The sequence below is a fragment of the Onychomys torridus genome, chromosome X (genome assembly GCF_903995425.1).
Source record: "Onychomys torridus chromosome X, mOncTor1.1, whole genome shotgun sequence".
Taxonomy (NCBI): domain Eukaryota; kingdom Metazoa; phylum Chordata; class Mammalia; order Rodentia; family Cricetidae; genus Onychomys; species Onychomys torridus.
In genome coordinates this window covers 123,334,878-123,359,706 of record NC_050466.1, presented here as the reverse complement: position 1 = coordinate 123,359,706, position 24,829 = coordinate 123,334,878, and the positions used below count along the sequence as shown (strand labels likewise).

The window sequence follows — 24,829 nt, the reverse complement described above, 5'->3', positions numbered from 1 at the left end:
TTTGAACATATGGAATACCTAACATACTGGGAAAAAAGGAGGAGGAAGGGGGAGAGGGAGGGAGGGAGGAAGGGAGGAAGGGAGGGAGGGAGGGAGGGAAGGAGGGAAGGAGGGAAGGAGGAAGAGAGAAAGAAAGGAAGAAAAAGAAAAGACAGACTTTAAGGAAACAAGTGAGTTGGTCAGTGCTGGTTTCGAGACTGCAGATACTGGCCTCCTGTGGAACTCCGTAAAGGATGAAGATGAACTGCAGAGCCATGTGAAACACAAATTGAAAGGGGTGGCAAAAGGAAGATGGATAGATGCCATGGAGAACTGAGCATCCTCCACAGCACATGTTCAGCACAATAAAGAGTGCGCGCTTCAAAACGTAGAAAGTTATTAGTCCTAAAATGACTTGGAGATGTATTTTATGGACACAGTAAATGTCATCATATGAATAGTTCTTTCTAAATATAGTTATCATTCAGAACAGTATAATTCAAACAATTTATTTAATCCTTTAAACAAAAATGAACACTAAGTGAGTGATTGGTAAGGCCATGGCCAGCCCTCCACTTGCTTTTGTAAATCAAGTTTTATTAGATTACAGCCATGCTCAGTCATATGCATATTGTCTAGGGCTGCTTTTACAGCATGGAATAGTTATGACAAAGGCCACATGACTTACAAAGCCTAGAATAGTATCTACCTACTCCTTTACAGAAAAAGTTTGCTCACCTCTGATTCAAGTGATCATGGTTTGACTTAAGGATATGGTGATATCAAACAAAAGAATCAGTAAGGGTGGAGACTGTGACCTGTCGGATAGGTTCCTCCAAACCAGAAGACAATTAAGAGGTGGACACTTGACATTATGTCTTTGAAAAATATATTGGAAATAATTATAGTTATGCAAACTACACATTTAAATAATTTCACAAGAGTATTTCTCCCTGATTCATTTATTTTATTATTCGAGCAAGAAAACAGACTTCTTCTTAGTACTTAACCCCAAAGAGGTCACACCTGAAAGGATGAAGAACAGCAGAACCATCTCTCATCTGCTGGTACTTGGAGCAACACGGAAGCTGCTGTCTGTCTCCCAAATGCTCCCATTCCAGCTGCTGAAGACTTGCTGGCCCCATGTAAGACAAGCTGGAGGCAATGGATTCTGAATCCTTCTCCTAGACTCTATGATTTTCTCTTTCTTTTCAGGGAAGAGTTGATGTCACTGATTTTTTTTTATTTCTGAAAAACCATAATTGGCTCAGTCATAATTGCTATTGAGTTTGTATGCTGTTGGCATATTAGGCACTTGCTGACCAGAAAAGTTTTGTGTAACAAGTTCTTGTGGTGCCGGATGGAAGGCAGAAGACCTTCACATTGAGTTCTCACTATCTTATACACTCAGAATCTCAAAATCTTCCTCCAGGTCAAAGTCCTCCAGGTGCTCAGTAGAGTCTATGAATTCTGTTGGAATACAGAAATGTGAAAGTAGAAAAGCTTGACACTTGGGCTGATGTTCTCAATCAAGATAATATTGCCACTTTGTGTGTCTGAATCAATTTGCTAAAGCAAGATTTGTCTGGAGGAAATGTACAATTAGGACTACTATAAAGTATTACAAGTTTTCTGTAAGACTCAAAACAACCAGATATGTCTATAGAGGCCTGCTCTCAGTGATCTGGTTAAGCATTGCTATGGCACTCTCTTTGTCTTTCTGCCAGTTTATTTATTCATTGAGACCAGGTCTTGGGATGTAGCTCAAGCTGGCCTGGAACTTAGGATCTTCCAGCCACATCATTCTGAGTGATTACAGGCATACAACTACCAACCCAAACCTCAAGGTACTTTTTGAGGTCCCATGCCTCTGATTTGTTATTGTAAAACAAATTCTAGTCATCTTGAGTTTTGAATAACAAATCCTTTATATTAAGTTAATGTTCTTTTGTTAGTATTCTTTAAAACAAACAAATGTCAGCTTCTCCAAAGATTAAAATAATCAGAAGCACCATTCTTAATCAGGCTAGATGAGTAGAAATTTCACTTTTTCATAAGTGATATGAGCCACAGTTGCTTTATCTCAGCAAATAGTTGCAACATACAGGGCTGCTGGCCAAGGGCTTACAGAAACAGCTTACCTGCACCTGTGGTTGTCACTTCTGGCTTGGCTGGAGGTACAAAGGGAGGCCAGTGTGCTGGGTGTTTCTGAACTAATTCAAACATCCTCAAATTCTCCTTTAGAATTTCCTGTGTAGACAAAGAAACAGCTGTAAGTACCACGGAGTCCTTACACTTCTGTTTGCTTGGCAGCCCAAGAAACTAAACCATGAGAGTAGCCTGGTAGTTGACAGGTAGGCATAAAAGACCTAGCAAATACATTCATCCTCTTCTGGAATCATCTGGAGACCTCAGCTGACATCAGTTCTGGGTCCGATCAACAAGGCAAGGACACTGGAACAGACAGGTAATGGAGCCTAGTGTGGACTGATCCAGCCATGGGTCTCAGGTAGTTCACCATGTATACATACAGGTCCAGCTAAATGGAGGGGTGAGGTATTCAAAAGAGTCATTTAATCAAAATAAATGTGCCCCAAGAGAATTCTGGTACCCATTTGCATGCCTTTAGTTCTAGACCAAATTTGTCTTGGTTTAAATGATACAGTCATTATTAAATTGTCATTCAGGATTTAAACACCAGTGCAGTGTTGCCACATTCTAAAATGGAAACACTTCCTTTAAAAAATAACTTTTAGAGCTGAAGACATTGCTCAGTGGTTAGGAGCACTTTCTGCTCTTCCAGAAGAACCAACTTTAGTGCTAAGCACCCACAATGGGCAGATCACAACCTGTACCTAAGGCTCCAGAGAATCCAATGCCCCTTCTGGCCTCCACTGGCTCATGTATACACAGGGCATACTCACACACACGTAAGTAAAGGTAATAAACATGAATCTTTAAAAATAATTCTCTTGGTTGTGTGGGGGGTGGGCATATTCCTCAGGGGTAGCCACTGTAATTCAGGCAACCCTAATTAAATATAATGGGCAACAAACAACAAACAAAAAGACATGAAGATAGTGTGTGTGTGTGTTGAAAGAAAAGACATATATATGTAACATATTACATGCCTTATTTGTGAATAATGTTTACATAGCTACAGCAATAAGACTATGTGTTGTTTTTCCCACTAGAAAGGAAAATAATTCTCTTGGGCTGGGAATATAGCTCAGTGACAGAGCACTTTCCATAAATGTGCAAAGCCATGGGTTCAGTCCTCAGGATTGTGGCAACAGTGATAATAATAATAATATTTCTCTTGAACTGGGCATAATGGCTCATATCTATAATCTTGGTATACCAGAGGTCAAGGAGGAAGTATCACAAGCTTAATGCCAGCCTGGGCGTCATACTGAGTTCCAGGCTAGCCTGGGCCACATAGCAATAACTTCTCTCAAATAATAAATAATTGGAAAATCTACATTTTGTTTCACTAAGCTATTATCTGAGGTTACAGATTCAGTGTTAATCATTTGTTCATTGTAAAGAGAAATATTTCCTCCATTTGCATACAACACTCTGGGGTCCTGTAATCCTTTGGTTTTGGAAGACAGAACTTCATGTCTCTAGTACCCCACCAGATACTTTAAAAATACTTCCTATGATCTCCCTTAATTCATTCAGTGAACACATATCAATATATGACATCTATTTTGGTGTGTTAGAGACTGACAATGAGGGAAATGGACAGATATTAGTAAATCAATACAATAATGCTCTTTCACACACTATACCCAAAAGGAAAACAAAATCATTTGTCACAGACCTCTGCAAATGCTGATCCCTTTCAGTGGTCACAGGCCTGCATTTTAGATAAATATCCCAGGAAATAGAAGGAAAAGTCCTCTAAACCACAGTGTTGTATACTGAGTTGTAAATGAACTAAACACCTAGAAAACATGTTAGTCTCTTTAACCATTTCAATGTTACAAACATAGCAGGGGAGAGATTCGGGCTGAGTGATATGAAGCTGGCAGTTTGAGGTTAAAACAGCTTGAGCACTCCAGGTGCCTCGTGGCCTTGGCAAGGTGCAGCATTCACTCTCGACACTGAGTCCATCACTCAGCTGACACACTTACAGGCTGAAGTCTTCCTTCACCTGTCCCAAACTTATGCAGAGCTCTCCATATCTGACAGGTTCTGTGTTACCTTAGTTTTCCCCTCTTGCAACCAAATTCTATCAGACTGGTTTGGTGTTACTATGTAAAAGTAATCTTAAAAAGGAGTCAGATTTAGTAGCTTTCATGTTTATACTTTAAAAAATTGAACATCCCTGTGTAAGCCCAAGGTTCCAAACAGGCAGCTCATGCACTAAGGACAGGTCCCAGTCCCACAGCCTGGGTGCCTCCCAAACAGTTCAAGCTAGTCAATTGTCTCACTTATCCAGAGGGCCTGATCCAGCTGGGGGCTCCACAGCCTTTGGTTCATAATTCATGTGCTTCCATTCCTTTGGCTATTTGTCCCTGTGCCTCTCCAATCTTGGTCTCAACAATTCACTCTCTTACAGTCCCTCCTCTTTCTCCACAATTGGACTCCTGGAGCTCCACCTGGGACCTGGCTGAGGATCTCTGCATCCACTTCCATCAGTTATTGGATGAGAGTTCCAGCACAACAGTTAGGGTGTTTGGCCATCTGATCACCAGACTAGGTCAGATCAGGCTTTCTCTCGACCATTGCCAGTAGTCAGCCTAGTAGGAGGGGACTAGACCTGCCTGTACTGAATCTACCAGGTTGAGCTGAATCCCCAGGGGAGTCTTGGCCCTGGAGGAGATGGGAATGGAGGGGAGGGGCTCAGGGGAAGGTGGAGGCGGGATGGGGGAGGACAGGGGAACCCATGGCTGATGTGTAAAATTAAAACACAAATATAATAAAAAATCATTGAACACCCTTACCTTCTGAACAAGGCTGCACCAATTATCAAAGTCTTTCTCTTCTTTGCAGAAAAACCCCTTGGGTGGAGGAAGAAGAACACTATTTAGACTTTCCTTTTACAAGATGGAGCTATTGTCCCAGTTAGGAGGTGGGCCACTGTCGGGGCAAACATCTTCCTGATGGTGCAGGAAGACTGACTGCCTGAGCTCTCTCTCCCTGAAATCACTGGCTTACAGATGCACACATACAGCCATCTCTCTCTTCTTCCCTCCTCTCCTCTCTTTCTGCTTCCCTCCCTCCCTTCCTTCCTTACTCATTCTTCCCCTTCCTCCTCCTCTCTTCCTCCTGGTCTCTGTTTCTTTCTTGCCTTCTCCTTCTCCCCTCAACATTGTTAGATATTTTAACTTTGAGATCACATTTAGTACACACACACACACACACACACACACACACACACACACACATACTATTCTATTATAGCAGGAGAAAAAAAACCCAAATAGTACTTTTAGCTAGAAGCATTACTTTTAAAACGTGGCTTTGACTCTTCAAAAAATTATCTATTATAGTTGTGAGAAGCGGGAGTATCCTTGTGCCCTGACAGTCATCCCTCAGTAGGACAAGAATGGTCCCAAACAAGAGGGGTGTGCTCAGTCCTTGATCACTAGTGCTCTGGTGGATGAAACAGGAAATGAGGATGCAGAAGGGCCTAAGTAATACTGGCTACTTCACAGGCAGGGGCCCTTTCAATATATGTTGATAGCAATAACACTTTCTAGAACAAGCATGAGACTTCCTGGATTTGGGCATCAAGAAAGAGATACTGACCTCTGAGGGATTCTTACTCCCTATCCCTTCCTAGTCATTTCCCACCTTATATTTCTATGGCGAACATTTGAGGGCTAATGTTACTACTAATGTTTATACCCTCTTTGCAGTGCGCCTGATCCTGTGCTAACTGCCTATATATACTATACCTCACTTAACCAAACAATGAGGGAAGTATCATTTCCCTTGTTCCAGATATGTGAAGACTGAGGCCCAGGAAGGTTGTGACTTTTCCTACATATTTAAGTAGCAGAGCTTGGGTTCTAACCTGAGCAGTGTGGACCCAGGGGCAGTGCTTAACTGCCATATTACAGTGCCTCATTTGAGGGTACACTGTTGCTATGCTACCTGACAACTTGGGCAAGTGCCAAGGAAACCATTTTTAACAGGCTGCCATCAGAGCTCCTTCAAACACCCACCAAGGCCACAGACGGATCCAAGTTCAGGATACTCATGCGCTGTGGAGACTGCAGGCAATGGAAAGTCTGATCATCTACTAGTCCACTCTCTTCAGTGTCAACAAAGGTCTGGGTTGTGTGAGGGTCCAAGAAAATCAGCTCATCACCTGTTTTACAAAGACATGTTTAACCTTTGAAGAACCACTGGCCCTGGCCCCACAGCTATCCTAAGGATGCACTTCCCCCACCCCACCCGTAGTTCTCCTAACCCCTTCCCTTGCGACAATGAGAATGGGATGATAGGAAGCCCAAAGCCAGGGTAAGCATGCTTGAGAGAAGCCAGATGCACCAAAATCTAATCAAAGAGAAGACTTGACCTAACATATCTCCCCTGAGTCCAACTTCCAAAATGAAAAGGGATAGGGCTGGGGAAGTTGGGAATGAGAGAACACAGGATGACATGGCAGGCTCTGTGAGCAGCAGTTGCAAAGAGGTGATAGGAGAATCCCTAAAGCTGTGAGCTCCAATGCCACTAGGGGGCGATCTGCATCTTCCAGCATTGGAAGGCATCTTGAGACACATCACTGGTTCTCAGACCCATACTCAGAGAGCATCTCTCAAAATGGATAAAGCCTTGGCCTCCAAAGGAAATTCTACCCACACATAACAGGAAGCTAAGCTCCGTAGATCAGATCCCAGTATACTGATGCCTGTTCATGATTAGCAATTTGCTAGTGGGTTAGTAATTGTGAGCAAATCTGTCAATTTCTATCAGAAAAGACAGCCTCTGTCATGTAAACACAGATGAACCTCACTGGAAAAAAAACTACTTGGAATGCCTGACCTGTGTGGTGGTGGTGGTGGTGGTGGTGGTGGTGGTGGTGTGTGTGTATGTGTGTTTTGCTGGAGATCAAACTCACAACCTTGTGTATACTATGCAAGCATTCTACCACTGAGTCAAAGCCTAAGTCCAAGATGACTGAGTTTCACACATAAGAGAAAAGCCATGCTTCACTAAGCTGCAAAAGCTCAACCTCAACACGACCCTGGAGGAGATTAGAGATGATAAAATGTCTACTGTGGTCCAATATTTAGAGGGCAGAAGTTCTTATGCTGGTAAGTAGACATAAATACCTCAGGAAGCATCTGGTCTCACTCTCCAGGCCCAAGGCCATCTGGGTCTCTATGTCTTCAACTCAGGTGACAAAAGATTATTTACAGCCAGCAAGAAAATGTCCCCAAAGTCTTTGTAATTCCATGCAGGAGGGCACATCTATGTGATTCTACTGGTAAAGAATGTTACTGATGCCTGGTGAAAAGTTTCACTACTCTGTCACACAGACAAAGACAAACTGCTTAACTCATTCGCCTTTCAAACACTCTCATTTTCAATTGATGTCATGGGGCCTGGTCTAGTACCTTACATGGTATATAAGAACCAGAAATGTTCACCTCTGCAAAATGTATGCAATACAGTACCCAATATAAAGCTATTTTAATGATCTTACTTTGAGTTACATATTGACTCACAAACATATAGCTATGAGTATGGAAATCAGCATCTCCATATGATTTGCAACATGAAAGTCAAGGCACAAATTCCTCACTGGACCAATGTGAGTGAGATCAGTATTACAATAACTTCAGCTTACACTGAAGAGCAACACCTAAGATGTTCAGCATGAAGCTTGTCTAAGGCCTTACAAAAAAGGTAGTTGGAAAGAGAAGTTGGGGACATAAAGACAGAAATCACAAGAGGGATAGAACCCAACCATCTATCAGAGTGCTTTAAGTTAAAACATTGGAAATGTTAATAGCTTGTCAGAGTGTAGCCATGACCTTTGCCCATGAGTGAAGAGGAGACAGCTTTGCAGGCTGCTTCTTTTCTGAGAGTATCTATAAGAGACACAGCAGAAGACATGACGTCCACAAACTGATGTTGAGACTAACTAAGGGTCTCTACTGAGGCCTGTGGAGAACAGGCAGGATGGTCAACTATCTGCACAGATGGGGCTAATGCAGCAGATCTCCACATGGCAACCTGTACCCAAGAGCAAAGAACAAAGAGTTCCTTCTCTCCAAGCAAGCAAAATCTGTCAGCCAGAGTATCAACATGGCCAGAGCCTCCCAACATCTAGATCTTCTCCAGCTGCCCATTGGCAAGAGGGCCCTAGGAAAAAAAATGGAAGTGGGGAGGGCAGACAGTGATGACCAAATTGGGATCAAATCCTGACTTCTCTGTTTATTAGCTGAGTGGCATCTCACTATGTACAAAATGAAAGTAACAGTCTCTCCTGCAGGGGTGCTAATGATAATGAGAAAAGTATGGATATGTTCAGTACAGACTTTTTCCAAAAATACTTCCGATGCATGTTTAGTCAGATCTAGCCACGGGAAACCACAGATACTGAGTGATAGTGATGGCTGTATATTTTTGTACCACTTGGACAAGAACTCCAAAGCTTAGACAAAGAGGGCATCTGAAAGTTCATGGCTCCAAATACTGGGTTTTGTACTTAGAAAAACAAAAGGTACTATGAGCTCCAGATTTTCCACTAAGTTGTCATTTTAAGGCTGGATCAATAGATGGCAGCAGTACAGAAACAGAGGCAGCTGTCCTGTAGCAGCCCCCACAAGAGAGCCAGGCACAATGAACTAAGGAAGGACAGTGGTGTTGGGTGGGGCCATCTCTCACTGAACACTTACTCTATGTCTAACTCTTTGCCAAATAGTTTACCAGGAGATGACCTCACGGAGAGTCAAGAGCTGGCGTCTTTTAAAGGACAGAAACATGAGCCTGAGTTCTCTTTCTCCGGCTGTCAAGCCACAACCTAGCAGGGGACTCATTTGCAAAGTCAGCTACATGTGTGTGTTACCATCACACCTCCCTGATCTCCAAAGAGCGATTTGAGGAGGTGATCGGTGCCCTCTCTACTCTGGTCTCTGCATATTCATTCTCTCGTGCTGCTTGCAGCAGCTATTCTGGCTCTTGTGGCCTGGCAAGCAGTCTAAGTTCACGACTGTCTTGAATCCCAGTGTCTGACCGCTCTATTTCCAGAAGACAATGTCCTGTGCCAAATCTCTGTGGCTATATCCCTCCTTTGCTCACAGTCCCCAGCATTAATCAGGTGTCTGGCTGGGGTCCTGGTTCTTAAAGCAATGTCTGTGGACCAGCAGCAGCACTGAAACCCCTTAGGAAAGCAAGTCTCAGGCCCCATCTTAGACTTACTGAGTCTCTATCTTAACAGGCTCTCAAATGGACATGTGAACAAATGGAGTATAGATGGACCATCTAGCATGCCATGTGCTAAGGGCCTTCAATGTGTCTGGTCACAGCTAGTGAGTAAGGTGGCAAGAGTTCCACCACATGCAGAAAATGATGGACTAATCATTAGGGCCCATATTAGAAGGTTAATAGGTTTGTTCTGTTTTATTTTTGAGACAGGATATCACTATGTAGCCCTTGCTAGCCTGGAACTCACTATGTAACCAGGGTAACCTGAAACTCATAGAGATCCACTTGCCTCTGTCTCCTTAGTGTTGGGATTAATGGTGTGTTCTACCACACCCAACTATAGAGGACTACAGAGGTTCCTATTTTTAAGGCTTAGTCACACTATTGGGAAAGGGACAACTCTGTCTTTTCATCTAATTTCTACCCATCCATGGCTCTGAATAATGAGACAGCAAGTCTATTCATGATGACCTGAGCAACCAGTGGATGCTTCAAGGCTGTTGCCTGAACTTCAATAGGAAGGAGATCAGCAAAGGCAAAGTACTGAAACCTAGCTGTTCTGGCACCCACATGCATGAGAGGACCATTCTGGAGCAATGCTGTGACCTTGTGTCCAACCAGAAGAAAAAAGCAAAACTATCCCATCAAGAAGCAAAGAAATAGAAGCATAATGGGGACCCTGGATCCATCAAGCACAAGGAAGCAAGAATTAACTGTATAGGTCAGGTTGGAGACAGAAGAAACTGACCAGAGGCCACAGTATCTCTAGGCTAAAGCAATGCCCACTCACTGGAACTTCCTATAGCCCATGAACACCTTTGCCCCACACCCTTCCCTAGCCCATGACAACTTACTTGCAATTCATCCTTTCTTACCTAAGAATCCTATGAAATAATAGGCGTTATTTGGCTTTCCTCCTAAAGCCCCTAAAGACTGTGGCATCTTAAAACACTCCTAAAGGGAAAGAGAATGCAAGATTCTCAACTCACTTGTGGACTGCTGCTCACGGATCTCTGTGCTGACATGGCGGTGTGATGGGCAGGCAGCAATGGGTTCAAGAAAAAAAGGAGACTTACTTTGAATGCTTCAATATACACAGGATTGATTTGGTTTATGCCCAGGCGAAGGGGCACAATGAGCAGCAGGGGTTTCCAAGTCGGGCATGTGGCAGAGGGGCATTTACTCTGACTGGAAGCGGTCAGCGAATCAGGAGAACTCTCATCAACTGTGTCAGCACCCACAGGAAGAACACAGCACATTTTCTCTAGAAACAGAAGGCCAGAGATCTGGATGAGGCAGGAGTATGTAGGACTAGGACCTTTTCCAAAGGTAAAACAGAGGGACCTTGCATGCTACCCTTCCTGCCTGGAAGGCCCTCTCCTTTGCCACCATGGGCCAGCCAGCCCCATTTCCCACAGGAATGCCAGGCTATTCCTTCAGCTTCCTGCTCTTCATATTGGCCATTGAGCACTTTCTTAGTGCCCATCAGATGTTCTAGACTCTTTCCAAGAATCTCATTTCTAAATTAGTCTTTGAGGGCCTTGGATTCAGGGACTATATCTTCAGGTTTTCCTAACCTTCAGGGCAGAAAAAGCAAGCCTGGGCAATGGCAAGCCTCAATGATCCATCTACTTGTGATTCAACAGATTATACACACTTTTGCTCCTGCAGCAAAAGTTGTGACACATCTTTGAGAGAATGTTTTCCCTTTCAGAAGACTAAAAAGGAAGGAAACAGAGCCACTCTGCTGTCCTAGGCTCCCCTGTCCTTGTGGAGCAGGCCATAGTAGCTTTTGAACTCCAGATTTCTGAATTAGAAAAGGGACTACACCCACCAATGAGAAGGTTAACAGCCTATAGACTCACTGATGTCTTCAATGACCACTGTGTTGTCCATTGAAACATAAACAGCCAAGGAATTCCATTCGTCAAATAAAGCAAGTTTTCTGTGAAGCAACATATAATGAAATCACAACTGGAGAAGATTAAAATATCAGCTGGAAGTGGTACAATATACTCCTAGCATTCCTGATGTCACCACACACTGAGCCACAGAAAAGCCTGTGTTTGGGTTAGCTCTGGCTTGACAGAGTTCTGGGAAATTCCATGCCCAGGGATTTGGAGAATACCACAGAATCACTGTAGCTGAACTTCCAAAAGAAGGTTCTGCTTTATAAATGGAAATATCTACCTCATCAAATGACAGAATTCCTACTGGAGGAAAAAGAAATGGCATCTATATATCTGTCCAAAAAATTCCAACATATTTTGTTTCCTTAAATAAAAGACATTCTGAATTATTGATTTTCCTTTAAAAAAAGAAAAAAATAGTAATATCATTAAAAGATACATTGGGGGCTGGTGTGGTTCAATGGCAGAGTACTTGACTAGCATGTGTGAGGCCCTGCATCCATCCAATCCCTAGCACCTAATGTGTGTGTGCGTGTGTGTGTGTGTGTGTGTGTGTGTGTGTGTGTGTGAGAGAGAGAGAGAGAGAGAGAGAGAGAGAGAGAGAGAGAGAGAGACGGAGAGAGAGAGAGAGGGGGAGAGAAAGAGAGAGAGAGAGGGAGAGAGCATACACACATGCAACCCCCTCATATGGGAGTATTGGTCATGGAAACCAAGAAAGAAGGAAGGGAGAAAAGAAAAGGGGGACATGGAAGAGATATTGTGTTCTCTTCCCCACATGTAATGAAAATGCCATCCAAGAAGACTTCAGTGACAGATGACTTGAGAGGAAGCCTTACTAGTTGGCAATTGAAGAGAGACCATGTATAGCTACATATTTTATAGGAGAACTTCCAAAGAAAGCTCTTTTAAAATAGATATTATATCAGGTTTAAGTAAAGTACCTGCCTATTTCTTCCTTTGCTAGCTTAAGAGGACATGTTCATTCTGTTTATGTCTACAATGTGTAGGTAAAGTCCCAGTCTCACTGGGTAAAAGAAAAGGATCTTTTCTCCAAAGCAGCTCCCAAGAAGTGGTCAGTTATCACTGCACAATTTTAAAATGTGTGTGTGTGTGTGTGTGTGTGTGTGTGTGTGTGTGTGAGAGAGAGAGAGAGAGAGAGAGACAGACAGACAGACAGACAGAGACAGACAGAGACAGAGAGAGACAGAGAGAGGGAGGGAGGGAGGGAGGGAGGGATGTGTGTGCATGTCTATACACATGTAGAGACCAAAGGATGATGTCAGGATCTTTCCTTAGTCGCCTCTCCATCTTATTTTTCAGTCAGGGTCTCTCACTTATCCTGAAGCTCATTATTTCAGCTAGACAGTGAGCCCCTGAGACCCTCTGGTGTCTGTCCCCCAGTGCTGCGGTTATAGACACATACTCCTTGCTCTTTATTTCATTACATGGTTTCTGGTGATCTAGACTTAAGTTCTCATGCTTGCACAGCAAGAACCTTATCCGCTGAGCCACATCCTCAGTCCTCATTACACTTTTAATTTACTAATTTTAATTTCATTACCTTTCTCAGAATAGCAATTATGTGATTATATGGTCATTGGTTTCACTTACAATTATTATTACTATTTTTTTTCTTTAGGATGGTGTAGAAATGACATTTATTCAGTAGAAACCAGACTTTGAATTTTGAATTGGAATCATTCCTAGGGATAGTCACAAACAGTATAAGACTCTCTGGTGATGCTGAGCAGTGGCAGGGAGCTGCAGCTCCAATTAGCCAGCTGATCATCAGAGGAAACAGCTCATGTGTTAAGCTATAATGTTCAGTAGTTTCGATATAGTAAATACATTTTGACTTCCAATGTTTTCGAATTATGATATCTGTCATTTACTGTGTTAAGGGGCATATATGTGCTATTGTTAATAGAGGCAAGCACAGCAAATCTCAATGCTTATGAGAATGGAGATGGGTGGGAGTGGAAAGGACACATGGGACATAAAAGAGGAATCATGCAGCTCAGGCTATCAAGGGAGAACAAGAATAACCACGGGCAGGAGAAAAGGCATAGAACACTTTGATTGCAAATGTCATAATCATATCTAACACAATATGCCAATTTTAAAAATAAATTAAAAAAGAATGACCTTCCATTTGTTCATTGTTAAAGACGTCAAAGTGCAGAACATGGAAGAAAGAAAGAAATTGCATTTGAACCAGATTTGGGGCTCAGCTTATTGACTCTAACATTTTATACATTCTTCTCTGGATGTGTCCCTGCTGCACTTCCAGAATACTGCCAGTTCCTCACTCAGCAGAGGCAATGATGCCCAGAAGGTACTCTGACTAACGGAAGCAAGTGGACTCAGTGAAGTTGCACAGGTAGCAGGGAATAAACCAAGATACAAGTTTTCCTGGGTCCCCAGGAAATCCAGACTACTCACCTCATATGCACAGCTCCAAGCATGCTATTCACTGAAGACTGGTTAACTGTTGAAACAAAGCCCCTCCTCTACTTTATATGGAGCCAGAATACCAAGGAATTGAAATACACTACACCAAAGGAGACCTAATGATCTCCATTTTCTGATCCCTACATCTAGCTCCAGGTTCTGGCTGCCAATTTCATGTATTTATTGAGCACTTCCTGGGTGCTTATATGTAGTAGGCAGTTTTATGGGCTACTGTTACAGGGTGAACAGGACAAATACAGTCTGCTTGCATGAAGTTTTCCTCCACTGGCAGGTTGTCAGGAAGGAGAGAACTACAAGAGATGCCCCGCAGATGTAGGTAGTGATGATACTCACTCACCCCATTTACACCATGAGCCCTCTACCTCATCTCTTGTGGTATAAGACAACTTGTGGAAATATAAAGTGACTATTATGAAAGTATCACCTTAAACCTGCCAACAGATGACAAACTAATCCCAAGACTCCCTTGGGATTTGTATCCTCCAATAGGTAGTGAGTTCCTTGAGGCAAGGACTGTGTCTTATCTCTGTGTAGCCAGTACTTAACACAGTAAAGGCGCCCAGTAAATGCTAAATGAATTAGTGATGTTTTAAGAAAACATATTTTATTTAGGGGGAGGTACATGCTATGGTGCATATGTGGAGGTCAGAGGACAGCTTGTATGGGTTGGTTCTCTCCTTCCACCACAAGGTTCCCATGGATCAAACTCAGATCATCAGGATTGGCAGCAAGCACCTTTACCCACTGAGTCATCTTTCTGGCCCATTAATGAGGTCTTAATTACTATACAGGATAGGAGTCTATTTCTTGCCTAAGCCAGTTAAGCCTCTGCCACTTAGTATGAACCTATTAACTTCCAAAGACCCTCAGCCTGATGGTTCCCTGGCACATGAACATCCATCTGTAGGGTGAGAAACAGAATGAGTCCTGGAGTATAGCCACATCTATACCAATGACTACAGCTCTGATATACCAAGACAGAGGTCCACACTTACTCACATCAAAGAAGTAGCTGAACAAAATGGTAGAGGTGGCTGATGGCTTAGTGGGAAGATGGGATTGCAAGCATACACTTGAGCTGTTGGGAGGTTTAGTTGGCTGCAGGGAGCGGTGGGAGGAAGCATAAGAGCAAGTAGAACAAACAGATGCCAGACTTTTACTTACTTTAACACCTGTGCGACTGTATTTGGTCCAAACCATTCACCAATTGATTTCCCTTCTCCTACACCCATTTGCGCTGTTTTATGTGGAAAAATTAACATGTTAGCAAAATACCTTTTGTGAGCCACAGACTCCTGATTTTTTTTTTGATATGAAAATAAAGCAGATCGACAACTTAGTAAAGTCACATATAAGGCAGGGAAGGATAAAGCTCATAGACATTACTTTGAAACTACAAGTTTGATTGTCTTACCCATCTGATGAATTGAATAGCAACAGTCCTTTCGATCTAGGAAACACTGCAGAATCCTTTGGTATTCTTTGGGTTGTTCTTTTTGTTTCTCCCAGTTCCATTCTTTTGTGGGGAGGGGGATAAAAAGGGTTAAAATCAGCCATAACTGTTTATTAGCAAGCAACAAATTAGAAGAAGAGAGCTCCATCCAGAAGGTGGGAATGGTGAAGCGGGTACCTTTCTAAGTCTCTTTCCTTTAGATAGTAGATGCTACGAAACGGACTTCTAAGGGTTTGGTGGGTAGAAAGTAAAAGCCAGGGCTGGGGAATGTAGACCACTCGTCTAGTATGTGTGGCAAAGCTAAAAGCTGAGGATGAAGTTCAACAGAGAACTGACTTGCCCCAAGGGCTGGAGCTGGCCGACAATCACACAACAGTGTCAAAAAGGTATTTCCTGGCAGCCACACTTCGAGGATATAACCCAGATGCCATAGTGTCTCATCTCTACACAAACAGCAGTGGCTTTTGTCCTTACATTCTGGCAGCATTGCCAAAGGGTCTCATGAAGGGAAGTGCAATTCTGACATAGAAAAGTTTATATGGAAATAATATACACAATTCACTGCTAAGGAAGTGTTTTTGAAAATCGTATACTGAGAAGGGAAAGAAAAAATACTGTAATATCAGCATTCAGGAGGCTGAGGCAGGAAAATTTCAATCTCATGGCCAGCCTAGACTATATTGTGAATTCAATATTAGCCCATGCTTTATACAGCAAGACCTTTCTTTCAACAAAACAAATAAACAAACAAACACCAACGAGCCAACCAAACAAAAAACAGGAGGGAGATGATTCAATTGGTAAAGTGCTTGCCAACATGAGGACCAGAGTTTGGAAACCCAGCACCCACGTAAAAAGTTCAGTGCAGTAGTAGTAGTATGTGCCTATAATCCAGTATTGGGGAGACAGAGACCCTGGGGAGATAGGCCACCCTGGGGGCTTGGTGGCCAGCCAGTCTAGCCAAATCAGCAAGCTCTAGGTTCAGTGAGAGACCCTGTCTCAAAAAACAAGGAATTTAAGGAAGATATGTTAACCTCTGGTCTCCATATGCACACACACACACACACACACACACACACACACACACACACCTGCATACATACAAATAGCCACTCATGGTGACATATGCCTGCAATATAAAAATCTGATGCCAACTTGGGTCACAGGATCAATTCTAGGAACACAAGGGCTACAATTTTTTTTTACACCAACCTTTTTCCAGTACCGGGTATGGAAGCCAGGACCTTGTACATAACAAGCACTCTTCCCCTCAACTATGACCCTGGTCCCATTTTTTATAACACTTTTTTTTGTTTTGGATGCAGGTTTCATCATATAGCCCTGGATGGTCTGGAACTCACTATGTAGCCCACTCTGGCCTCAAATTTGTATTGAACTTCCTGCCTTAGCCTCCTAAGTGCTAGGATTATAGATATAAGCCACTACACCTAACTTCCAACAGCATCTTAAGAAAAAAAATCTGATAGGTGTTCACTGTTTCCTTAAGATCAAAATACATATCACCATGATTCTAAGGATCCCATCTGTGCCTTAAACAAACAGAGCCCCCAAATGTGACAGGGCCCACATAGAACCTACTGACGGGAACTGCAAAATGCTACAGAATTACCTCTCAGCTCTAGGAACTCTGTCTAAAGGGACAGATTTGGGCAGGGTGGCAGGGGAAAGTAAGTTTGCATCCAAGACTTAAATTTCTCTCTGGAGGGTCTCAAAAGAGTCTGAATTAATGACTTTGGAAATGTACCTGAGACTACACACTATCATCTCTGGATCCCTCAGTTCCCTTTTGCTCCTAGGTTCTCTGAAACTAAGTCTTAAGTTTCAGCTCTATCATATCTGGATAGGGAAAACCACAGCCAACTTATTTCAATAGTTATTGAACTATCTGGTTCTGGGGAAATCTTGATTACCTGGCTGCTAAGGACCACCAAATATTTTCTGATGACTGTCACATGAATACCTCATCTTAATTTTAAAGTGATTGAATAAGAAAGAATCCAAAAGACTTTTGCAAAATGACCTCTTCTAATTCATTTTAACTACAAGATCTATCCAAATTCTTCCTGCTACTTGCTCTTATGCTGAAACAACTGTGACTACTGGCTCTGGGGATTTTCCAGTATGCCCCCTACTTCAAGAATTCACTTTCAGAAAAATCACCTTCAAGTTTTTCAATAAGGAATTAAAAGGAGTAGCAAGACAACTCAGCAGGTAACAGTGGTGTCCAGTAAGCTGAGTTTGGTCTCTAGGACCCTCATGGTTGAAAGAGAGAACTGATCTCCACCAGCACACTGTATACAGAGTGTACACACTCACATGCACACACACACACACACACACACACACACAGAGAGAGAGAGAGAGAGAGAGAGAGAGAGAGAGAGAGAGAGACTAAATAAGTAATAAAAATAACTAGTAAGGATGTAACCTGGAAATAAAAGCAAGCCAATCTCACAATGACAAGTATTGCATGCTTTCTCTCATATGTGGAATCTAGAGAGAAAAATTAAGGCATGAAAATGAAACAGGGATTATGGGAGGAGGGTGAGAGAGGACAAAGAAGGTAGGGAGGAAGGATAAGGAATGGTAACAGAGGATCTGGAGAGATGGCTCAGTGGTTAACAGCACTATACTGCCTTTGCAAGTTTAGGACCCAGAACACATGTCAGGTAGCTCACAACCATCTGTAACTCTAGCTTCAGGGGATTCAATGCTCACTTCCAGCTTCTGCAGGAACTACATTCATGTGCACATATGCATGTACACACAAACATACATACAAATATAATATTAAAAACTAAAAATAAAATCTTTTAAAAAAGGAATGGTAATAGAGAAAGTGACTATGGCCAAAATATAAACAATGTACGGAAATGTCACAATAAAACCTACTACTTTGTACAATTGATATATGCTGATAAAATGTGGATTTATCCCTTAAAACAATAATAAGTCTAGATTAAGAAGTATGCATAAAATACTTGCTGGACACAGAATCAAGATATAAGCATTATAATCTCACATCTACACTGCTTGACCCTGGACAAATTATCTCACGGCCATGAACCTCAGTTTTCACCCATGAACTAGAAATAATGATAGTACACAGAGAAAGCAAGAATAGAACAGCCAAAATCGAGCAGGAATGCAAGAAGCTCTAACACCTCCTCTAGCACTGTCCAGATCCTCTCCAAAAACTGGCACAGGCCCTGCGAGTCTGCGCAGTGAGAGTAACACAGGCCAGCAATTTCAGCAGCTTGATAGCATGGGAAATTGGACTTTTACTCGAATGTCTGAACTGGTGTCCATCCAAGATCATTCCACAGAGGTCCATGAAGAAGCATGCATATGTCCCAGAGAAAATAAGAACAAGAATTACTAGGTAGTTCTTAAATAATGAAGTAGCCCTCTGCAGAAGCTAATTTAAGGATTTCTTCATTATCAAATGGACATACTCAGTGAACAAAACCCAAAATAGTACAAGCTTCCTCATTGAGCACCTCCTTTAGATCACTTATATCCTGAGCTAGATGGGTATTTTAAAATAGTTAAGAAACAGACTGACCACCACACCCTTCTTCCTGTTTTCTTTGTTAGCTTTTCATTTTGTTTTGTGTATTTCTTTTGTTTTATTTCTTGAAACAGGGTCTTGTTCCATAGTCCAGGCTGGTTGGAAACTTAGTATGCAGGCAAGGCTAGCCTCAAACTCACAGCAGTTCTCTTACTTCAGCCTTCTGAGGGATGGGACTGTAGGTGTAAGCCACCATGGCCACAGCTTTGTTTGTTTTGTTTTGTGTTTTGAGACAGGAAGTTTTGGTTGTTATGTAATTCCCTAATAGACAAGGCTGGCCTCAAAGTCACAGAGCTCTGCCCACCTCTGCCTCCTGAGCACAGGATTACCACCATACCCAGTTTAGAGCCATAGCTTTTTTTATCTGACATTATCTGATATTTTTAACGACCCATTCCAACAGTAGTAAAGATGGAAATTCTAAATGACACATCTGCCCCAGGTTAGTTCTGTCCCTGGCAAAATAACTCTTGCTTGGTGAGTCATAAGGAAGTATCAGCTATTTCCTTCTCATGATGGGCTTGGTTGACTTTTCAGCCCACCACTTGAGCTGTTAGAAAGCAATTTGGGATCTGCAGTTTTGTTACTGAATGTTCTTAAACCACAGCAACAAGTGATATGGCAGATATCTCTGAAACCATTTGTAGAACAAATGGAACTCACCCCTTCCCAAGTGTCTACAGATAAGGGCCTGAGCAAGCATCATCTGTCCACAGCGCAGCATACATCCCCAGCCAGCATCAGATGAAGGGCCTGTTCCCCCTGTTGGCAAAATGGATGGGCATGAAAATGTGTTCCTTAAATTAATCTTTTCTAAATCATCAGCATTTTTGAAACTACAAACACATATACATGTACATGAACTCTGAAAAGAGAGATAATAAATACACTTAGAGCTCATATAGGGTTTGAATATAGAAGTGAAACTTTAAAGGCAATGCTGAATCAATAGAAACAGATTCTATAGTCGAAGACAAAGCAAACAAATGAACTAAACATGTCCCTTGGGTTTCTTGCTTGAAGACTTCAGAGCATGCATGCTATTTTGGGAATTGGCTATCATGGATAACTATCAACAAGGAGATTACCTTGACTAAAGCACAAATACTACCACCAAGGATAGACATCAAAATGATCAAAGACATATGAAAGGCTCTTGACTATTCTAAATGTCCTTAGTGAAGTTTAAAACAACAACAAATAGATGAAAGAACCCTAGATTAGGCAGAAGACTTATATCTAGTTATACAAGCTAAGCCTCATCTATACGCCAAGGATAATAGTACATACTCTGCCTACTATCAGTGGGCATTATAAGAATTAACTGAGAAAATATTTAACAGTTCTAGAATCCACATAGGATACTTGGTATTATGAGTATGGTCTTATATCAAATGCTATTAATAAGTTAGAAATGTATTATGTCTTTAAAATATACAAAGCCAGTTAATAAATGAGACTATGGGTCTCATTCTAAGAAGCTTTGTTGTAAAGTGAAAGTCACACATATGGCCAGGATGAATTCTACTAGGGTCCTATTCAAAGGACCAACATAATCAGATATATTGATTTTGTTTTCTAAGTCAGAAGTATGATCTCAGAACTCTAGTTTCAAAGAAGTGATCACTTTTGACAAACAAGTGGGCCAAGTTATCCTCCCTCATCTCAACCCCTTTGTTGTAGTCACTGAAGGAGCATTGCTATGCCAACACTAAGGGGAGTGAATGGATTTGGGAGCTGGAAGGAGAGCCCTTAGGCTCTTGCTAATGCTGGGATTAAGGTTAGATCAGTGCAGAAAAGGTAGGGTGAGGCCCACCTAAAGACAGATCAGCTCTTTACAAACACTGTCAGAGTTGACTAAAAAGTTGCCCAGCTTTGTAAAGGTCTCTTCCCCCAGTGAACATTAACAGTTTAGAACCCCAGGACACTAAAGATTATTCTTTTGTGTTACTACTGCTTGTAAAGCAAAGAAAATGTTTGTGTGGACTTCAGTTTGGGCCCATCACAGAAAGGTTAATTTCACTCCAATTACTAGGTCCAACCTTGGTCAGACAAGGTTCTTTTTAGGAGAGTAGCTTCCATCACTTATAGACTCTTTCCCCATCTTTCCATGACACTAGGGGGTGACACACTGCTCACAAACATTTTACAAATCCTCTCAGATGGAGCAAACTCACTTACTGAATTGTCCTTTTCCCCTAGATGGTAGCTAGGGACAGATTAGGATAAATTCTAAGGAAATCTCTCTTAATTTATCTCTGAATGTCAAAATGCTCTCATTTTATGAGAAAATAGTAGAAGGAATTCTTTTCTTTCCTTCAAGGCCCAAGCCTCTTTAATAGTCAAATAGTACCATATAGCAGTGAAAAGTAATTTAATAGCTAGATATTCCCCAATTAAAGCTGATTTTATTTTTTTAAATACTATCTGTTGCATGAACACTTGAAGGTGGGTCAAAATGACTACTGGTTTAACACTACAACACCATGGAACCACACGTGATGGGCTACTTCCACAATGACAGTTTTGGATAAGATGGTAAACTTACCTGCTCCCCTAAATCAAATTCTTTGCCACAGTGAGCTGTTAATTCTGAGGTTTCTGTGATGTCATTGATAACCTCAGGCAAGCTATCTACAAGGAAGAGAGCACAGCACAACAAATGATATACCTACCAATCGGTGAAAATTTCCTTCTGTATGTAAACCATAGACGAGCACTTATATCAGACAACAGCTTAGATTTTTCTGTAATTAAATGTGAAATTAAAATTAAATCACCAAATCCCATCTTTAAAAATGCCTACATTTGACTTCTATGCCAGCAGCAAGCTTATTTTCAGATAGCCAATCAAACGAATGATATAGAACTAGGGAAATTCATAGGGCAACCTAATCTCATTTGAGTCTAATAATTTCAATATCTCTCTTTATCTTCATTTTCACCAGTGCCACTCTACAGGTTCTTCTAATAATATTAGATGCTTCCCGACTCCTTCTCAATGATTTTCAAGATCCCAACAGGTATTACCACTGAGGTCATGCCCAAATGACAAGAAATAGGAAAAGCAAGTATCTTAGATAATCCACTAAGGCAATCACCTCCAGCCTGAATGACAATAGTATCAGTGCTCATCGTCTATTATCTAAAACCAGGAGTTCCTATGTTTGGAGGAGGTTCATGTGCAGAAACAGGGGTGCAAATGCATACATTTAACTAAAAAGTAAATGCTCCTGCAAACTGTATAAGAACTTTATCCATAGTACCTAGGGTCCTATTTTCATGTATTTCAATGTATAATAACACAAATATCTTGCATACCTTTTCAAAGCATATTTCCTCCATTCTATGATGCAAATTTCCTTCAATCACTACAATTATGGTTTCTTCGTTTTCTCCCATACTTGGATATGGTCTTCTCTAGTCATCTCTCTCCCTCTTAATATCAATATGCATATGTGTATTCAGTATAGCATCTATAGTCATTGTATTTTCAAAATCAAAAAGGAAATTCAAATTTTACCCAAGTTTCTAATTCCATCTCTTTGAGTAAATTTAAAAAAATAGAGCTGTATGTATTTTCTTCTATTTTGTTGTCCCCAGTGCCTTGAAAAATGGCTCAGTGTTTATGAGCACTGTCTGCTCTTCCAGGGGACCTGGGTTCGATTTCCAGCACCCACATAGTGGCTAACAACCATCTGTAGCACCTTAGCATGGCCACCAGTCCCAGTATATGGGGTGTTGGGGGATTGTATCCAATACTTGGTGCATGTTAGGTATTCTACCAACTGAGCTACAGCCCCAACCCAAGAGTATGGTGGCACATTCTTATAATCCTAGTACTCAAGAGCCTATGGTAAAAGAATTGCAAAATCAAGGCCAGCCTGGGCTACATACTGAAATCTTGTAGCAGGGGTGGGACTTAACTTGAGCCTGCTACCTACTATATATATAAACTTATTACTCAAATGTTCTGAGTGTCTGTTCTCTCATCTGTAAAATGAGGAGTAGCAATACCTAGTTCATTGAGGAGATATGAGTATCCAACAAAATAATTTGAATAAAGTCAAAATACATGCACACATACATACATATATATATACACACACACACAGTTATAAAGCACTTAGTTGATAATCTAGTATGCAGTAAGTTTATGCCAAATGTTGCTATTATTATATGCCTGACCCTTTAAATGTTCACCCAGGTCACGCTTGCCTCTTCAGGCACTATATGTCCTTCCAGCTTGGCTCTATGCTAGGGAGGAATTTGACAAACAAAAAATTCAGTTTGAAAGGCATTTCCCAGCCAGGCATAGTATCAAAATGCCTGTAATCCCAGCATTTGAGAAGCTGAAGCAGGAGGATTGCTGTGAATTTAAGGTTAGCTTAGTCTACATAGTGAGTTCTAGAGTTCCAGCTAAGCTTGAACTATAGGGTAAAACCCTTTCTCAGAGAGACAGACAGACAGAGAAGACATTTGCAAACTAAGTATCTGAATAAGGGCATGTGTGGCACCCTAGATTTTCCTGTTGATTGGAAAGCAGAACTAGAAAAGATCCTCCTCAAGCCTTCACTGCAAGTCCTGGAAACGGAAGGGAAGCTTCAGAAAGAGAAAGCCCCTTTCCCGAGTTAAAGCTAAACAAAGTCTCCCTAACGGATGCAGTGATTCTCACTCTTCCTAATACTGCAACACTTTAATTCGGTTCCTCATAAAATAATTCCATTGCTACATTATAACTGTAATTTTGCTAGTTATGAATCATGATGCAAATATCTGATATGCAGGATATCTGATATGGGACCCCTGTGAAAAGATCATTTGTCCTCCAAAGGGGTCGTGACCCACAGGTTGAGAACCACTGGGTTAGAGTTAAAGTCTCCCTAATGGTTAGCTTCATGATCTCTCCACTGTTCACAATTCTCCAATAAAACACTGGGGCAGGAAGGGCATGGCCTAACTTCTTCTCCTGCCCTTTGGTCAGCTCCTTCCTATCTCTTACTCTATGCCAAGGGCTTCTATACATCTCTCCTTGGGAAGTAATACATCTCAGAACTGCCTCTTTCCCAGCTCAGGCTTTATACAGATGTAGAGTCCTGATCGACTTCAGAGCACCAGGTCTTTTCCACTCTCTAAGAATGCTGTGGTAAGTGGGAAAACTCAAGCCTCCTTTCCATCTACTGCAAATAACTAGAAGTTATATACAAAACCAGAATCAACTAGGATGGTGCAGTCATTACAAGAAGATCTGAAAGAGAAGATTTCTTGTATCTGATATTGTTTCTGAAAGCCATGGCTTATGAGGAAGTCCCTTGGGTGTTTTGTCTAGAAGCATGAATATATGATAAGAATAAGAAATCTATAGCCCAATGACTAAATACTGGTTAGTAATACTATGAATAATAGCATGTTTTTTGAATTTCAAGTCATCTGGAATGGGAGCAGGGCTTCTTTACAAAACAGAATAAAAATACACTGCTTTTGCAAATTGTGCGAATAAAATCCCATGTCATGTAAATGTTTGGCCAAGGCCTCTTGAGGCCTTGGAAGGCTGTGCAACAACAAGCAAGGTATCTGCCTCAGAATAATGTTAGCCCTTATCAAGACAAGATTTTGTCAACCCAAGAAAGAAATGAGAGACCCTTAGCCCCAGGCACCCACCTCATCTGGGGCCTCTCTGATCTGTGCTGCCCAGCTTACCTGTCTTAAGAAGATGCTGCTTCCCCAAGATCCATACCAGCTCATCTGTATCCGGGAATTCTTCTAGGTAGTCAGTGAAAATAGTAATCTGGTTTTCATACTTGGACATAACTAAAGGAAAATGAAGGAGAATAAATATAATTTCATAGATAGGGCTGATTTCTATGATTCGCTGATTTCTACCATTGCCCTGAAAGTAAAAGAAGGTCACCAGCTTGACTCTAAAGGAATATTTAAATAAGTGGACACACAGCAAGCACTTTTCTGAGCTACGTTCTCAGCCTATTTGTGACCTATTTCTCATGGTTCCATTTAAAATGATATCTGAAA

The 24,829-nt window shown here is 41.6% G+C and overlaps 1 protein-coding gene across 1 annotated transcript; it reads right to left on the bottom strand.

Moving 5' to 3' along the window:
• Positions 1-525: 525 nt before the first annotated feature.
• Positions 526-24,556, bottom strand: Atg4a (autophagy related 4A cysteine peptidase). Its single transcript, XM_036174358.1, has 12 exons — positions 24,500-24,556; positions 21,348-21,433; positions 19,463-19,561; positions 15,169-15,270; positions 14,919-14,991; positions 11,238-11,317; positions 10,449-10,636; positions 10,248-10,326; positions 6,159-6,304; positions 4,932-4,988; positions 2,121-2,229; positions 526-1,449 (listed from the first exon to the last, which is right to left on the bottom strand). The coding sequence occupies exons 3-12, from the start codon at positions 19,521-19,523 to the stop codon at positions 1,379-1,381; spliced, it is 966 nt and encodes a 321-aa protein (XP_036030251.1). The 5' UTR covers positions 19,524-19,561; positions 21,348-21,433; positions 24,500-24,556; the 3' UTR covers positions 526-1,378.
• Positions 24,557-24,829: the final 273 nt, after the last annotated feature.